The 20,065-nt window shown below is 35.7% G+C and overlaps 1 protein-coding gene across 1 annotated transcript in view; it reads right to left on the reverse strand.

Annotated features, from left to right (window-relative positions):
- LOC140165021 (uncharacterized) overlaps positions 1 to 20,065 on the reverse strand; it is a 209,351-nt gene that overhangs the window by 111,807 nt on the left and 77,479 nt on the right. Inside the window, exon 6 of the mRNA XM_072188432.1 lies at positions 2,919 to 2,959. Within this exon, the coding sequence (XP_072044533.1) occupies positions 2,919 to 2,959 (41 nt within the window). The remainder of the gene's footprint in view (positions 1 to 2,918; positions 2,960 to 20,065) is intronic.

Consider the following 20,065-nt stretch of genomic DNA (forward strand, 5'->3'; position numbering starts at 1 on the left):
CAAATTGTGTCAAAAGGCTCTGTGACTTCAAATGAAGGGTCTCCAGAATGGAAAAAGAAATTGATGGGGGGTCTTCAGAATGGAAAAGGTGCTTGAAAAAGGGGGCCGTGAGGGTGCGCCTTCTGCCTTAAAAGGCCCAAAACAGGCTGAAAAAAAGAGAAAAAAAAGTGTAAATTTGGAAAGCAAAACTGCCTGAATTCAGACTACCCCACCCCCACCCCCGCAATAGACAAACAAACTGCAAACCAACAAAGGTATTTTATTAACTCCTTAGCAACTGAGCTATTTCTGTGACACCAAGGTGTAAACAATTAGGCTATGTGTGTAATCAGTGTGGAAGATGGCATAATAGTTAGATCATCCTTATCTCTATCGCACTATCAGATTGTGTATGTCATGGTCAGTAAATACCATGTCAAAATGACCAACAGTCCACACAGACAGTACAAGCCACAGGGATGTCAATATGAATCATTACAACAAATAAAGGTGCCTGTCTTAAAATGATAGGAGATATGGTATAAACATGATCTGATCCATTCACACCAAAGTCAGGATTTTTGACAATTAACCCTAACCGAACATCAAAAAAACTCCATTCACAAAGCATAAGCACACACAGGTATCCCACGTAATGCGATTGCGTCATCATGCGAACAGTCATATGGCGACGGAAAGCTTGGCCAGGCGATCTACTTCCCCGTGGCAAGGTAGGCCCATGAGGGGTAAGGGTTCAAAACTAAACCCCAGAATAAAGTTTTCTTTTCTTCTTCTCTCTTCTTCCTTCTTTCCTTCCCCCTCGCCAAAAAGCAATTGGGGTGTTAGGGCCAATAACAGCTTAATTTTCCTCCTATATGTGTATATTAATTAACCCTAACCGAACCAAACATCAAAAAACCTCAATTCACAAAGCGTAGCCACACACAGGTATCCCACATGATGCGATTGCGTCATCATGCGAACAGTCATATGGTGCCGGAAAGCTTGGCTAGGCAAGCTATTCCATGTGGCAAGGTAGACCTGTGCACAGGTGTGGCACCGAGGGGTCAAGGGTTCAAAACCGCACCCAAAAAAAGTTTTCTCTTCTTCTTCTCTCTTTCTTCCTTCCTTCTTTCCTTCCCCCTTGCCAAAAAGCAACTGGGGCATTAGGGCTAAGCTATTACCATCACTAACTTGCTCAGTACCTTTTATGATGTTTTTAAAAATCCCCAAGCCATGTCTCTTTAACAATATTGCAAAGTTATGAACATTTAATATGTCCATTTTCTTATGTTTTTAACTGTTTTTTTTTTTTTTTTTTTTTCCTTTTTTCATTCCCGGGGGGGGGTCACTCCCATTGTGGCCTGTACTCCATCCGCGATAATCAACTTTTGAAAAGCACCCTAAACAAGGATTTAACCCTTGGCTAAAATGACACCCTAAACAGGGATTTCATTCCTAACATCAAATTTCATACCCTAAATTTCATTTCCGCATATTTAGCAATTGCAATTTTGCTACCCTTTTTTTCCAATTTTTCATGTTTTTGACACCCTAAGCGCGCATATGGCAGATCGTGCCTACCCATTAAAAAAACAACCCTTTTACGCGTTTTCATTATCGTGGATGGTGTACAGGCCACAATGGGAGTGACCCCCCGGGATTTCATTATTGCTAACTATGGTTTGATTGGATCAGATTGTGTCCCCTATAGATAACCACCTTTGCTGATTGTGTGTGATAGTGGGTGTCAACATGGTCAAACACAAGTAATATAGGGCTGTTCCAGTTGAATTCCCTACATCCACTATGGAAGACATGACTGCAGATAGTGTGAATTTCAAATGAGTTACGTTATTCCATTTAAAATCTACACCCCCTGTGTGGGAGATTAAGGTCATGCATTCTATAGAGGGTGTATGGATTTCAACTGGAATATAATCATTCCTGTATTTTTAACAAGAGATATACCACCTTTGTTATCCCATGTTTATCTTGCTATTTCATGTCACATTTTGATTTATGCCAAAACATAATATGATAAGTTGCTTTTTACTCACTACAATTTTGGTTCCACTGTATTCTAGGCCTGCGTTTTGCACTTTTCCAAATATTCTTGAAATATAATTTTCATAGTACAAAATCAATATCAAATTGGATGGTCCATAAACTTCAATTTGATTTCCTTTTGGTTTGTGGTTCGATAGCTGCTAACTCGCTGTAATGCACCTGTCCGTTGCAGTCCCTGCCCCCCCCCCCCCAGACACAGGGATAGCAGGGACTTAATTTTGGATATTGTTACAAACAGTCCTGGCTAAGTTCCGGCAGGGCAATATTTTTTGTACATCCTGGGCAAGCCCCACAGCTCCCTTTAAACCCTGGGGCAAAAGCCGGTGTTTCCCCTGCTGAACCTGCACAGTTGAAAGTTCTCATTAATAACATCCTGAGTATATCCACCGCCCTTTCCAGATGCATTACATCGCTGTACACAGGCCCGTACACAGGATTTCATTTGGGGGTGCTGATTTTGAAAAAGTGGACCCTGCATACGGGCCTGCCTGTATATTCCGTATAAGTCCCGGCAGTGCGGGGACACAATAAGCTGTTACATCCCAGGCTAAGTCCCCGCTATTGGGGAGCGGGGACTGCAATTGACAGTTTGAAGAGTTATAAATTAATCAATGAGTCTCTACCAAAGATATTATACTCAAATATTACCAACTCAAAATTGCACCATAAGTAAAACAAAATTTGGTTAACTGTAAGATTATGACATTTAGGGACTGTTCAATATTTACACAGTTTTGAAGAAAAAATCACCACAAAGTAAAATAATTCCCCCCTCAAGATACCCAAACAAATTTTGTATACCCTTCAAAACTTCCATCCTCCCTTGCTGTAAATATTGAACAGTCCCTTAGTCCAGATTCAAATCATACCTTTGTCTCTGCCTCTTTTTCCTTGTACCTCTTTCTTGCCTCTGCATAAACATAAAAAGAAGAAAAAAAGTCAATGTAATTCTTTTTCAAATTATTTGATCATTTCAAGAGTACACTTTTGTTGTTTCTTTGTGACTTTGACCTTTGCGGGCGGGCAGGGAAGGAAGGAAGGAAGGAAGGAAGGAAGAAATTAAGAAAGAAAGAAAGAAAGAAAGAAAGAAAGAAAGAAAGAAAGAAAGAAAGAAAGAAAGAAAGAAAGAAAGAAAGAAAGAAAGAAAGAAAGAAAGAAAGAAAGAAGAGAAAACTTTTTTATTGTGTGTGATTTTGTTAAAGTAAGAGCATGCAGCATATTAATATATGTACGCCTATTGGGTGAAAAGATTCAGGAATGAAATACACAGGTTAATTTTGTGCTACAAAACAACAGATTTTGCTATAGGCCTACCACTTCCATTTTGCTATACCACTTCCACATCATGCTATTCCACCTTATTACCCATTCAGGTAATCCCATTTGAAATTCACACTCCTTGTGTCTTCCATAGAGGGTGTATGGATTTCAACTGGAATAGTCCATTTAGTTTTTCATACCACAAACAATAAAATGCGTAGGTTTATTGTTAAACAAACCACTTGCAACAACACATGAAAGGCAATGTTTTGATAAAACATGAAAGTTAATTTGACAAAATGAAGACAAATTTCTGGTTCATTGCATGTTCATTATTCACGAACCAAATGGTATAAGTGTATGTTACTACTACTACCAACTTACCAAGTTTCTTACTGACTAACCTTATGGTCTTTAAATGCCACAAAGGTGTGACACCCCCCCATTTGTGTCCAATGAAAGAGAAAAAGAATATAATAAAAATATTTCCCACCGGGTGACACTCATCATAAGACCCAGGTAAATATTCATAGAGGTCCTTTTCATACCTCAAAATGTTAAGAAGGTATGACCCCCTGAGTGGTGTCAAATGAAAGAGAAATAAGGGTTAAAGAATATAATAAAAAAATATTTCCCCACCCAGGGGTGGCACTCATTATAACACCTGGGTCAATATACATATGGGTCTGTGGTGTCAAATGAAAATGATAATAACGTTTTCAATCCCATCAATTGAAAACCGATTTAACCCCTGCAGAATAAATGCTGTGGTCCGGCCCGTTGGTAAGGCCTATTGTGTGAATTTGTGTACTGTTGCCAAGTCACGTGGTACACAGGCGATGTTTTGCATTCCGATCATTTCTTGTTTCGTCATTATTTTGTCAGATTCAACAAGACTAGGTTGTGTTTAAAAAATTTTCTTTCCCACCCACCACTCCCTTTGCAATTTTTCATATTGAGAGTATGGTAGAGGTGGTGCGGAAAAATTTATAAAGAAAATTTTAAGTGTCTATGTTAAAGTTAAAGAAGCAATTCTAACGTAATTGATAGAGCAAAGATTAGGTCACGATATTCGTGATTTGATGATTGGTTTGGTGCAGTCGTCTGATTCCTTTTGAGAGCGGTAAATTGCTCAAATCATGAAACTTTTGATAGGTGCCTTCCTTTGCTATATCAATCAAGAACTTCCTGCGGATAGTTGAACTTCATCGTGTAAAATGTACATCTCAAGCGGAATCTCTCTCCTTGGGCTAATAAGCATATAGTTAAATGTTATCTCATATGTTATAGCTTTTCAAACAAAAATTTAAAAGAAAAGGACGAGATAGCTGTAGTTGATTAAAAATACACACATGTCTAACCATGTCATTTGAAGTGAGCAATGCTAAAGCATTAGCATCAATTTAAAATCCGCTGGCAGAGATTTTCTAATTTGAAACATATATCTATTTAAGTATGGATAAGAAATGCACACAAATTAAAGTATGTAGACATTTTAGTATGGATCAAGTATCCAATTTAACCTGTCAGGGATTTCCCTATATATATGAATGTACGATTCCTGGAAACCATCTTACAGGAATATATATTATATATTTTGCATGCACAAATATTGTTAAAGGTTTCAGCCCATATCATTTTATATTACTGGCTGTGCTCTTTGTTTGGATATTTATAATCTCCTCTTTTTTTTTTTCTTTGGGGATGTGATTTCAGATAGGTCATCTGGGGTGCTATATTAAATATTCCTTATTTTATATTTATATTTTCTATTAACAAGATATTATTCAGCTCCCTCTATAGGGGTCACGAGGGTGGTGACTTAAGATAGGTTTCATCTAGGTCCTCTAAAATATTCTTGTTTATTTTAAGATATTTATAAGCCCTTACTGTGTAGGTCACTGGGGTGGTGACTTTTGATAGGTCATCAGGGTCCTTTGTAAATCTAAATATCGTTTTGCTAATAAGTCCAGGTTTTGGGTGCTGATTCCTTATATGCATGCTATATATTTGTGTTACATACTTATTGCAAATAAATCATATATGTCTGTTGAACGTCTGACAAAGACGCAAATCATTGCTTCCAATTTCATTATTTTGTCTGGGGTTAAAAGTAAAGAATATAATAAATATAATTTCATAAGACCTGGCTCTATATTCATATTGTTTCATATCTTGAAAAGCCAAGAAGGTATGAACCTCCCCCAGTGGTGTCAAATGAAAAAGATAAAAGCAAAGAATATAATACAAATTATTTCCCACCGGGGGTAACACTCCTCATAAGTCCTTGGTCAATATTCATATTTTGGGTCCTTTAAATATCTTGAAATGCCAAGATGGTATACCCCCTCCCCAGAGTGGTGTCAAATGACAAAATGACAGGTTTCTAACTGCCTAACCTTTTTGGGTCCTAATCTCGAAATCCCAAGAATGTATGACACCCGAAGTGGTGTCAAATGGAATAGAAAAATTTAAACAAAAATGATTTCAACACCAGGGCCACTCCCCATAAGACCATGGGCGTCATTTCCGCATCAATCCAGGAGGGGGAGAAAATTAAATTTCTATAGGGCAGCTAGTACAGATAAGGCCTTCTTGCACTAACCTTAATAGCTGGCAGGGTTGCCAAACCCTCGATTTAATAGCCTAATTTGGTGACTTTTAAAGATTTTCCCCACAACTTTTTACAATGTCCTGTCCCATAGAAACCATTTGTTAAGAAAAAAATTGGGCGACTTTTCAATATTGGCTCCAGTGACATCCGATGCTTTCCTGTCCATCAAACCAATGGTTGAAACAAAAATTGGGTGACTTTTTCAATTATTTGACCCACAATTCAGGCTGAAAGTCTGGCAACCCTGATAGCAGATGTTCAGATTTATTTTCAGGAAAAGTGCATTACACTTGATGATTGTCACCATACAGCATCTGTTGACATCAGCCTACAATAGGTCTATAATGACAATAATAATGCAATTATATGCGATTTATTTGTCATATTTCACAGATAATGTTACAGTTTTGTGTATATGATTTCATGTTTGCATATAACACACTATAGAGTATAATTATAGTATATTTTGTTGCTAAGGCAAACACTGGAATGAACATATTTTATTAACATGAGCAAATCTGGTACAGGAATTGTCTGTTTGCAACACTCCTCTTTTAAACAATTTTTATTTCCATAATTTTCTGAGGTTTTAAAAAGTAGGGATGTTAAGTTTCATCATTATTTTAAATCATCACAGCAGAGGCAGATCTAGAGGGGGCCAATTCAGCCTCTCTTGGAATTATAGCAGCCATGCAGCCCCCTCGATTGACCAATTTAAACACTTGGCCCCCTAATAGAAATCCTGGACCCACCCCTGCACATCATTATTAAAGCCATATTGTAACATTTGTTGAGGTGGACGCCCCCAATGTTTTTCAAAATTCTGTTTTTGTTTTACACGATTATAATGTACTTTACAAGACTCTTGATGCTGTAGTTTTGTTAAAATCCAAGATTTTGAATAAAAACCGCAGGAACTGGCATTTAATTATACGAAAAATATGATGGAAATATTAGTCAAAAGTGAACGCGATGTTCATAACACAGACATGACAAACAGGTCAGTATTCAGTAATACCAGGGAAGTGCACTTCCCTGGTAATACACACATCAAAGGACTGTACCATAGCATGACCGACGGAGTGACATGCATTGGTGACATTGGTGCTGGCGGTAAATTACAAATTGCTTTTCCTCAGTTGTTTGGCTCAAAATTAAAGAGACATATCTGACAGTAAATGCTAATATTTTATGTACAAGAAATACTAATCTATTTTTATGGAAATAAGGTTTTGAACCACTGGGTTAAAACCCTGACTTCGGAATTAATGGTTCGGTCGATTTGGCTTTAAACTTGCCCTTCAAGTATGAGACACTATCTGCCACTGGTATAATAGGCCTACCTACCACAACCCACAAAATAGAAATATGTTTACTATCTTCATTGATATCATTGCACTATAGGAAACAGCAGAACTTATTAACTCTTGAGAAATCTACATTTAAGTGTCGTATCGTGATTTAATATTTTTGGTGTGTGATCACCTGCAATCACATGCTTCAATAGACACAGCCTGTTTTAAGCTTACCATTGTTATCAATCCTCTCTCTGGTTTTCCATGATGATATATAGAGGTACAATAAAATAACTCCTGTCACAACGCCCGATATAACACCAAGAATCAAATCCAATTCAGCCATTTTTGATCAGTTTTCAGGAGTAAAATTATTCCCAAACTTCCAGGAACGCATCTGGACTTCAACTACAATAACGCTATAATTTAGCTCTCACACCTACTATATCCAAATTCATGTTGATCCTAATACTAGACACATCCACACGGATGTTGAAAACATAGAGGTTCTAAAACTTTCAGATTTATTTCGGGTTTCTGATAGTGTGGACATACTTGAGTTCCATCTCTTGCCTTCTTTGTACACTGCACTAATGCTATTTAAAAACCCTTTTTAATGGGTGAACTGAACAAACAGTTATTTAAAACATTTTGAAAACAGGTTTTTATAAAAAGCCATACAGGGTATTAAAATGCCAACTTCTTGGCTAAAACTTCTGAAATAATATTATAACAAACCAATGTCAGTTTCTGGTCATTTTAAGCCAAAAATACCCCACTTACTAACTTCCCGCTAATTTGGCTAATTCTAAATACTAGTACTTGCAAGTTGGGACACTTGTAAACATTACAAATATACTAAACAATCAGGTTAGAAAAAAAATATCACATTTATTTTAAAAAAATCATACATTATGGCTTTAGAAACAACCTATCTAATCATTTTTAAACAACTGTTATTGTGTTCACCTGATAAACAGGGTTTTTAAATTTTTAAACAGCATTTAAAAATTATAGTATGGCCTAACTTGGTTTCAGTGGCCAACCCTGCAGTTTTGAAACCCCTAGTGCTGGAAACCTCTGAACTATTTGCGTCAGTCAGAACACAGCTATTGTTGTGAGCAAAATGCACAATTATTCCAGTCGGCTTCATTCAGCTTCAAACCACCACATAACTTTAACACCCACGATAATTCTAATTCAAACAAGTCCATTGATATATATTATTATTATTAATAATCATAACCTACATACTGTTTGTTGGCTAAATTGAAATATATATCTAGGAGCAATTTATTACTAATTAGTTGGTATACATAAGTTTTTTGCTGAGCTAATAATTAGCTTCCAGTATTATACCAGAAACATTTAAATTTTCCTGTAAAATATTTAATTTTTTCATTCCCTACTATTTTCTTTACAAATGTGAAACACAAACAAACATTTGGATGGCAAGAAAATGTGCTCTTCCATTTGAAATCTATACACCCCATTACCTCATTTGAAATTCACACTCCCTGTGTGGAAGCTTAAGGTCAATTCTTCCACAGGGTGTATGGATTTCAATTGGAACAGCCAAATGCTTGCTGCCTTGTGTATCTTATTGCTTTGATCAATAGTGTAATTAATTAATATTTTATTGTTTGTTTCTTAATGAATGAAAGCACAACAAAAACCACACTCTCACTAATTAGTGCCACATAATTGCTAAGTATATCATTGCATAAAATAACAGTATTAATATAAAATACACATGACAGCTTTACGATAAATCACATTTTTGCATCCACAAATGTTCATAAGCTTTTCGTCCAGTGTCCACAACAAAATTCTGGACAATACGCAGATTTAGGTTTCTCTACCGGAAGTCAATTTGTGCCGAAATTCTTTCCCACAATGCAATAAGCGTTTTGCATAACAATAGAAACAGTTCGGAGGTTAATCAATATTCTTTGTTATGCAATACGCATATTGCATTGTGGGAAGGAATTTCGGCACAAATTGACCGGTAGAGAAACCCTAAATCCGTGTATTGAATATCAACTTTATAACAAGTTAAAATGTTCATCAAACTACAATTTGTTCCTAGTACAATCCTACAAACTCACCGCTTTTCTTACTTTCATAATTTGTTTTTGTTGAAGTCAACTTAGTCAACTTAGTCAAGTGTAAATACAAAACCACGGCAACAAAACCGGTTACCATAGCACCCAGTGCAAAATCCCATTCATACATAGTGAGTTACCAACAAACTGCCTGGTTTGAAATACTTTTCACTGTGAAACCCATTTCCAGCTTTGTATCCTATGACTAGCGGATATGGAGTTGATTCCTGTCCCGATTCCTGTTGTCCGTATTCCACTGCAAAAAACTACAATTCTTTGATATAATCCCAGGGCTATTATAATGTATGGGTGTAAGTATGGGCTATTGATGTTTATGATAACAAGTACCTGGGGGAGCTACTCCAAGTTTGGTTTGGGTCAAGCCATGATTTTTCCGTGTTACAAAATTTAAATTCCGTGTTACAAATTGGACGATTCCGTGATTTTCCGTTTTACATTAAAAAGCACTGAAAAGCGCATACATTCCCATACAAGCATGTTTTTAAAAGTGTAATTTGTCTTACATAATTATATGTACCTTTTTACTGTAGTCTCCCCTCAACATCCCCATTAAAATTAAGCATCATCAATTGTCTTGTGTGTACTTCTGATGGCGATAGCATCGTAGGCCTAGAATAAATGCTAGAATGGATTGTTTAATGGTTGATTACTGCTAAATTATTACTTTTCTTTGTTCTTTTTTTGCAAATCAACACAAAAGTTAGACATTTTCACTACTTTGTGGCATTTTCAAATTTCCGTGAGCAAACCCCGAATTCCATGAATTTTTCTGCTTTTCCGTATCACAGAGAAATCATGGCTTTAGGTTTGGGGATAGAGATGTGCCAAAATTGACTGAAAAGGGGTCCATTAATACCAGAGTCACATCCCAGTATTATCATGTATGAGTACCCCCCTGGGAACACGTACTCATGTCCACATCCATCCAGGGTTTGCTATGATACCCGTGTATTTAGGGTGATACTGATACATGTATATGGGTCACTGATTTCTGTGTACTTAATTGGAATAACTAATTAATTAAGGTTGGTCTGAACCCTGGAATTATGGAAACTTTCGGGCCTCATAACTGCTAAATTGTTGCTGTAATGTACATAAATGTATACATATTTAGAATGGCAAAGACTTGATCAATTCATCTGTGAGGTCAAATTTGCCCACTAAGCCCAAAAATAACAGTTTTTGGCCCACTTCTTTTTCGTTAAGGGGGTATAATACCCTGATTTTCATCAGTACCCATCTGCCTTTTTTTTGTTGCAAATTTATGAACTATATAAATATGTTCATCACCTAATGTCCTGAACTTATAAAATATCTCTGCATACAAAGTGCTTTTAATCCATTTTAGAAAATCATTTTAACCCTATATATTTTTGTTTACTGTATCCTAGTAACTCAAATGTGTGTTTCATAACAAACCATAATTTATTCTCTTGAAACATGTCCAAGTAGAATACATGAATAGAATGCATTAAATCCTTTGTTATACTATCTATAGAAATGTACTCACTGATTATAACACTGAATAAATTAAATAGGCCTAATCTCTTCCACATAGACAATTTAATACTACACCATATATGAATCTTCTATAATGTGTTGTTAGGAAAAGAGATTAAAAAAGGCTATAAGGTCATCAAAGGTCAGGTTATAGGTCAATTGGTTCAGGTCAAATTCAGGCATCAATTTTGAATACATGTGATAGTCTGTGATATCATAAATGTCATAATGAGCATCAATTTTGATATTTTGTCTGTTACTAGATATATAATGGAAATGTATGAGGTGGATATACTAAAATACCTTGTGATGTAAATGGTGAGTATACAATTTAGATTGCCTAGTTGAGATGGATTGGGCAAATAAATATAAAATAGTTACCAAAATCACAAAAATGAAGGTTACGGAAAACTACCTAATATGGTGGTATAGGTGACAAAAATATAATCTTTTTCAACATTGCTGTAGTGTGGTTGACTGGTTGTGGTAACCTGTTACCTATGGCTTAATTAAGTTTCAGTGAAATAATGTTGCAAGTTCAAAATACAAAATATAGCTCAACATTGAAAATAGAAGCATTTTAACCGGTTCATTTTTTGATAGTTGTGAAGCACCAAGTTCATGAAGTCATAAAAGAAATCAGGGACCACTTATTCCCATTTTACATATCAACATTATTTCCCTAATGTGTTAGCAACACATATCCAAAATTTTAACAAAATCCGTTGATAGTATAAGCTTTCCAAAATGAAGTGAATTTAAATCATCAGTGATGTACCACCTTTTGGCTTCTACTTTTAAAAGCATGTAAGCTACGTTGATACCGATGCCACCATTAAAACGAGAAGATTTGCCCCTTCATTTTGCATACCACTTTGTCCAATTTTGTTTTGTAATTTCTTCACAAAAAAATGCAAAAAAAAAAATCAATGGGTGTAGTACCCCCTTAAATGTAACAAAAATATTCTTTTTAAAAACTAGATAAAAATATCTAGGAGCAATTTTTTATTTTTTTTTATTTTGACCAACTTCACCAAAATTATTTGAAATTTGGGCGAAAATCAGGCTTTTTTATGATTTTTTTGAAAATTCAGTATTTTTTGACCATTTTTGGTGCAAATTTCTCAAAATTGGTCGAAATTCAAAAAAATGAAAAAACTGCTCCTAAATATTTTTATCTAGTTTTTAATTTTCAAATTTGACCTCACAGATGAACTTATCAAGTCTTTTCCATTCTAAATATGTATACTTATATATTTAAAATGACCCGCTAACCAGAAGACCCGCTAATTAGAAAACCTGTTAATCAGAAGGGTCGCTACTCATAAAATATTTTCTGAGTAGCGGGCTTTTTGATTAACAGACCTTTTACAGGGTTAGGGTTAGGCTTAGGGTTTATGGTTAGGGGTTAGGGTTAGGGTTGGATACAGCACCTTGGTCTGGGGCGGACATTTTAAAAATGAATTTAGAAGAGCAGCAACGACATCACTTGCATTACATTCCAGATGTTAAATCTACATCATATGCAAAATTTGAGGAAATTCATGACGAGTCCGCTTTTATTTTAGGGCCATTTGTCTATAACTGGTCTTTACATGTAGCCCTATGGAGAGAGTGCCTGTTGAGGGCGCTATAGCCCCATTTTAGGTAAAAAATGTGATTTAAAAAAACGGACTCGCATGAATTTTCTAAAATTTTCAGAGTATGTAGTATGAACATATAGAAATATAATCAAGTAGTTGCCCTACCTGCTCTTCTCCGAAAAAATAAAAAGTCCTATACCTCAATGATAATGAAACCTAGGTGACAGCCCGCTAGTCAGAAAAAAAAATCTGAGTAGAGGGTTAGGGTTAAAAAAACACCATAAAATTCAACAAAAAGACCACTATTCAAAAAGTCTGTTATTCTGAAGGACCGCTACACACTTAAAACTACGGGGTCAAAAAATGACCCAAACGGGGTCATTTTTGACCCCATGCAGCATAGTTATCAACTTATGTAAGCTTATAACAACTGCAGACAAGACATCCGGCCACGACAGCATGAAATTGTCCGAATCTGCGTTCATAGACAAGGGCCTATCCTTGCATCCTTGCAGTCCCACTTTCCCAAGTAACTTTTCATATTCCATCATGCAGACACACGACAATCCGCTGAGCTGCACAATCAGAACAAATATGGCGCTGATGTGACGCTGGAAGCCGATGCACACCGTGACGTGCAAATAGTTCGAAATGCAAGTCATTTTAAAGTTGTAAAATTGGGCAACGCCGGTCAAAAAAATTAGCTATATTTAATAATCAAAAACATTAATTGCAGCTCATGTTTAAACTCATTTATGAATTGAGATTTTCAAAGCTGAACATTGAAACTGATATCAATGCGCGACAGTATCGGCAAATGACCCCGAAGTTTTTGTCCATGTTCGTCGTGGTTAAAATGACCTCGTGAATGTGGTCAAATTAAAACAGTACAACCCCCTTACGGGGTCAAAACAACCCCAAACGTGGTCAATTCAAAATGACCATGGAAAATATAACCCCGTAGTTTTTAGTGTGTACTCAGATAATTCTGACTAGCGATACTTCTGAATAATGGGTTTTCTGAATAGCGGGTCTACTACCAGGTCTTCTGAGTGACGGGCTGCACCCGCACTCCTGCAGTATCAGTATCACCTTACTTATAATGCATGTATGATTATGATCATTATATCAATACACATACACATAGTGCAATATTGGAGTCTAAAGTACTAAATTTTACACATCAACAATAACATCATATCTGTCACTTGCAGTAGGATATTCCGTTTGAAATCCATACACCCTAAGGAAGACTTGACCTTAATCTTCCACAAAGGGAGTATGTATTTTAAATTGAGTTACCGGATTGGGTGACTCCATTTGAAGTCTACACCCCCTGTGTGAAAGATTCCTGGGCCCTCAAGGAATAACAGACAAGTAATTGTGTTTTCAACTGATTGAGAGTACCAGATTAGAGAAGAAATCAAACAAACAAACAAGTAAGATTCTACAGGGGGTGCATGGATTTCAAATGAAATAGCCCAATTCTTGATTTGCATATAGATCAATCATATTTGTGTACATCCATATCAAAAGGATGCACTTGTCGGCTGCTACATGTGTCTCATTTCACATAATAGCTAGGAATGAATACCAGACTCATTTCAAGTGGAGGTCACTTCAAATCATCCCCAAGTCACATGGTTTAAGAATACAGAGAACATTCCTTAACCATGTCACTTGGGGATTATCTGAAGTGACCTCCACTTGAATTGAGTCTGTTCTGTATTCCTAGCTATTATATGAAATGAGACACATGTAGCATCCGACAAGTGCATCGTTTTGATATGGATGTACACATTTGTCAGAGTTGGAAAGTATGGAAAGTTTGTAGCTGTTTATTTGGTTACAAAAATTATTGTTTGATTCAGTAAGGTGACAAAAAAAACCCTGTTCTACGGGGTAGACCAGGTGGTGGCCGCATTGCATTCTCTAAATTCAGCAAATTTTCATCGTCAACCGTGTAATTGAATGGGATTATTTTGAAATTTTAAAATGCTTGAAATATCGCAAACAAATGGGCCTATGTTAATAAGTAATATAAATACAAGCTAAAACCGTTGGGGTTCGATAATGAACCCCACAAACTAACCAAGTAGCCTATATTGAAAATGCCATACGGCCGGGCGGTTTCACAAGTTGCCGGCTCGATCATGTCATCCACCACCTGGGGTAGACAAACCTTTTAAGTAGGGTCGTTCGGGTGGGCGTTTTTTTATTAGGCTAAAATTTCACCAAAATCTGACAAATCTAAAAAAAATCTGAATGATTTTTGCAAATATATTTTCTAAATATTTTCAGCCAAAATTAATAAATTTTGACCCCACAACAGCTGATTTTACAGGATTTTGAAAAAATGCATATCTTTGATATGAAAAGTCACATTTTTCAAAAGATCGTCGGCTTTTCATCCCAGCAATATATACTTGAAGTAAATGTCATTAAATTTATAAATTTTACTTTGAGGACTGTCTAATGTCAAAAATATCCTTTTTTAATAAATTGCCATAAAATTTGTATCATATCACAAATTTCGTAATATCAAAATTATTTGATATCAGAAGGACATTTTTCATATTCAGAATGCAATTTGATGTCTGATGCTCTCTAATGTCCCACAACAAATACTGTGCAAACGTTGCTATCCGAGACATTAATCCTCAACAAATTTGCTTGAAGTATCATTCTCCACCAGTATCCTTTCATCATTAATCCTTTCGAACGCAGACGACAAGTTTCATTTTTTTTTAATTAAAAAAAATTCAAAATTGCAAAATTTGGATGACCATATTTGGAATCAGCATGAAAATGCATTAAAATGAATACAAACAAGCCTAGTATTGGTTCATTGGTTCTTAAGATAGCTCGTGATATTTTGAGAAAATATCTCATCTTTTATGTAGTAAGCCAATAGCTAGCATGCAGAGCATTACTCCGTATTCCAGAAAAATACAGCACTAATTTTTGGGGGGTTAAAAAAATATTATCAAATTCTGCCAAATGAAACATACCTCAATCCTAATCACTCATTTAGTGTTAACTGGAGATAAAAGAAAAAGTTCACTATTTTACAAATTTCTTGAAAAAAGACAAGAGGGGGATCAATCATATGAGGACAGACTCAGAACTCTAAATCTCACAACTTTGAAAACTAGAAGGACTTATTTGTCTGTTTCATTCGCTTGTTCATGTCTTACTAATGCCAATCCCTTTCTTTTTCCAGGTGGTGTGTTCACGAGACATGAAGCTTTAATTTTTAAACAATCAATCACTCCTAAAACAGATGCTTACAAAAACTGCCTTTTAGTTAATTTCCCAGTGTTATGGTCTTCAATTCCATCCGATATCAGAGACTCATATCTCACCTGTAACAAGTCTACTTTTAAATCTCAACTCAAATCTCACTATATGAAGCATGATGATTAATTTGTATTGATGCCTTTTGTATTTTTTTTTCCAATATGATTTGTATGTGTGTGGTCTGCTGAGTTGGGAGCGCTGCGCCTTGTGGTGACAGTGCTCTTTTGTGCTTTCAGTGTTCCCCGGCAGCTCAGTAGACCCAATTTGTTGTTTTGTCTCAATTTTGTTGTTAATTGCCAGATGAATAAAATAAAATAAATAAAAATGTTTTCTGACAATCGAGTCACAAAAATCAATGACTTGGAACAAGTCTAAGCATTCAAAATGTTGAGAGTATTTCTGAAATTTTGCTCTAATTTTCACTTTTTTGTGTTACTTTAAAGGTCCGTAACCCGATCGACAGCATCATCCCACCGATTTTTTTCATTGTTGATGAGGTTTTGGTATCAAATAATAGATACTATTTTTCTCAGTACTGTCCTGAAATTTAATGCTCCAAACAAGTCGATGTATTTCCGGAGAAATCATGAAACACAGCGGTTTTTACAGGTTACCAGTTGTTTGCATTTTACACGACACGGGAGTTTTGGGTAGTCATAGAATGAAATCGGAATAGATTCGGAAGACTTCACCCCAGTACCAATTAAGTCTCAAGAAAATACATCAAATAGGCCCCTAATGTCAAACTATAGATGGCGCTATAATGATAAAAACAAAAACAAAAATAAAGAAATACATAAGAGGCGAAATAAATAAGGAAACATGACCTATATTGTCAAGCATGATACGAGGAATATGAAAAAATTATGAGAGCACCTCCCCCATTAAAAAAATTAGTTAAAAAATAAAACAGAGAAAATCATAAATATGTGAAAATGTGCATCATATAGCTAAAAATAAAGAAATAATTAAGCGAAGTAAATACAGCATGGGCTATCTTGTCAAGAATGATAATGAGCGCAGTGATATGTAATGTTTTTTAAGATTAATCAGTATGAATAGAGGGTATAAAAGTGTACAGGGCGAGCCGGTTTTCAGTGCCAAGGCTTAACACTTCCTGTTTCCACGGGACATGCGCCGGCCGTTGTTTCGGGATGCCTGACCAGAATGCAATTCACGCGCACCAGTGTATTGGCTTGCTAATATGCTAATTATTCACATTTATGCTGAAATTGTTCCCGTTTTCTCACATAGATTGATAAAGGGGACAATATTTGACATTGTATGTAAGTTTGAAGAGAATCCATATCCTAAACCGATAGCGTTACCCCCCTTTAATTGAATGGTTGGTTATAACAATTAAACATGTGTTTTCCACAAATTAGAATGCATAAACTGAAATTAGTATTTAGTACAAGTCTTTGGGCTTGATTGTCACAGCATACAATAAACACCCTACAAATGCATGTTTTTGGCCCTTATTTCCAAAAATTGGCCAAATATTAAAATTTGACTTTTATTGCTAGTTAGGACTAACTAATAAAGGATTAGGATTTAGCTGTTTCATTTTGTAAAACAGGATAATATTATTTTAATCCCGAACAATTAGTTCTATATTTTTCTGGAATAGGGAGTAATGGCCGGGATTAATGGTGGTATCATTTCATCATCAATCATAGACTCATCTTCATCCTGTTGAACACAGTGATAATATTTATGGATGAACATGACATGTGCATACAAATATCACAATCTGTGGTCCTATCAATGCAATGAGTGAGTGATTTATTCATCCACAACCAAACTCACTATTAATAGTTCACAATGATGATGATTGCTAATAAAGCTATTTCGGAATGACTTAATCTGCAACTCCACATGATTACACATGAGGTCTGGTTCAGCGACGGGGTTTAGCGGCATCAATCTGCCTTGGAAAGTGGACAGACAGTTGGCCTAAATTGTCAAAAAAATGGCTGAATAAAACAAACAATGGCTAATGTTCCCGACCAGTGGGGATACATCATACATCCCTTGTCCCACCTCCCCCGGATTGACACATTGTATGGCTCGATCATTGCAGTCATAGGAGCTTGTGGACAGGGAAGCAGATTTATTATTCAATTATTGACAATGTTATTAATGAAATAATTGCTGTATAATTCATCAATTTTGTCTTTCAAACAGGGAAAATCGGAAAACAAATAAAGTTTTTAGAGCCTGTGATATGGGCAAAATTAATACATGCAATATAGTAGGCCTATTGAACAATGTGTCCTATTTGACCTGGTAAAATATGATCTTCATATATGGCATTGCCTTTTCTTTTTTAAAGACAGTTCTTGTTAAGCCTTATAAGTGCTCACAGATGTTCAAGAACAACTACAGCTTTGAAGCTGTCTTTCCTCTAAATAGACATGCAGTTAGCTTAGACTGTATTTATAAATACGCACATGACCCATGGGCACCGCCATATTAAAACCAACATATGATCAAATCCTCATCACATGATTGACCTCCATACAGAAAAGGATAGCAACTTTTTAAGAAAAATATCATCAAACTTATATTTAAATTGCAAAATTAGTCAACTTCGGGGAATTTTGAATTTTTGATATGTTATAAAAAAGAAATAATTTGGAAGTATTTGCTATAAATGAAAAAAAAAAAACAAGATGAAAATTAGATTTGATGCACAAGAATTTTGTTTTGGGGTAAGTACAGATGAGATTTTGTACAATCTAAACATTCTCAAGAATTTTCATCACATTTTCTCCATACAGAAAAATTATTTCAGAGCTTTCAGGTTGGAGAAAGAAGGTGTGGTTAGTAGATAAAAAACATTCAGAAACATTTCATACCACAGTATTAACCATTATGAACCCCCATTGGCAATGTGCCATACTCAGACTGATTAATGTGACAGCCCAAATCAAAGAAGAGCTGTGAGATCAGATCTGAACCCCGTGAACATGGTAAATGCATGCTCTGATCTTGACACAGGGAATTCATAATTCGCTCAGTGGCACAGAAACCGAATTCAACCGCCGCTATGATTTGATATATTCATTAAACTACCGTATGTGAAGAAACATGATCGTGACCTTCAAAGCAAATTCTCTTAAACAGAGACATAAAACATACACTCCCTTTTCTGGGTGCTGATACTTGAATGTTGTGAAACATTACCCTATGATATTCAAGTTATGCGTAAATGACGGTCTAAAAACAGAACATTCAACACATGAAGAGAGAGAGTGGTCTACACGTGTGTATGTCAAGTAGGCTATGAATGTTCTCAGTTATTCAACACCGCCAATAATGTTGTCTCACAAGGGATAGAGATATGTAATCAGAATATTTTGTGATGCGTCAAAAAGAAATATTGCTATGATATGTGCGCCCTAGCTAAAGCCGAGGGATTTGTGGTTTGCATATATATTGGTATATGCATTAAATGAATGTTGCAGACATAGATGCTAGAAGATAAAGCTCCCGTAATATTTAAAAGAGGAGATAGTCTATGCAATTCTTTTCAAAAGGATCCGCAAATTTACTGGGCTCTTCCAATTAAAATCCACACTACCCCTGTGGAAGATTTTGGAAATATCTTCCAGGGGGGGTATGTTTTTCATATGTAATTGGTCAGGGTTAATCATTTTGAAACTCATTCTAAACAATCTATTCTAAATTTGATTTTTTGGGTCGTTTTTGACAAGAAAAACTACTCAAATTGTCGGTCATTTTTGACAAGAATCTATTCATTTTTTAAAATGACACAGCAATCTTATCAAATTTAATAAGTTTCTTGTCATTTTGATGAGATTAATATACGATTCATTTTGAATCTCTTTTGTCCTCATCTGAACAGTTTTCCTTGCACTATCACTAGGATCCACAACATGCTCATCTATCAGGGGAACATTTCTTAAACCCCAATACATTTGTACATTCATTGAATGACCTTTGAAGATTTGGGTACAAAAACTCATACTCTGCAACGTGAGGTCAAATTTTGCACTATGATTATGTAATTGAGGCTATTGGACTATGCCATTGGGATGAGGCTCTTGTGGTCCATAGTGTATGGACCACAGTGGCCTCATCCCAATGGCATTGTTCGATAACCTCAACAAAACAATCATAGTGCAAAATTTGATCTCAAGTTGAAGAGTATGAGTTTTGTACCCAAATTTTCAAAGGTCATTGAATGAATGAACAAATGTATTGGGGTTTAAGAACTGTGCCCTGATAGATGAGCATGTTGTGGATCCTGGATGGTGTTGTCAAATCTGATAAGTTTCTATTCAAGTAGATCGTTTTCAGGTTTACCCGCAA

Source organism: Amphiura filiformis, chromosome 11 (genome assembly GCF_039555335.1).
Source record: "Amphiura filiformis chromosome 11, Afil_fr2py, whole genome shotgun sequence".
NCBI classification, from domain to species: domain Eukaryota; kingdom Metazoa; phylum Echinodermata; class Ophiuroidea; order Amphilepidida; family Amphiuridae; genus Amphiura; species Amphiura filiformis.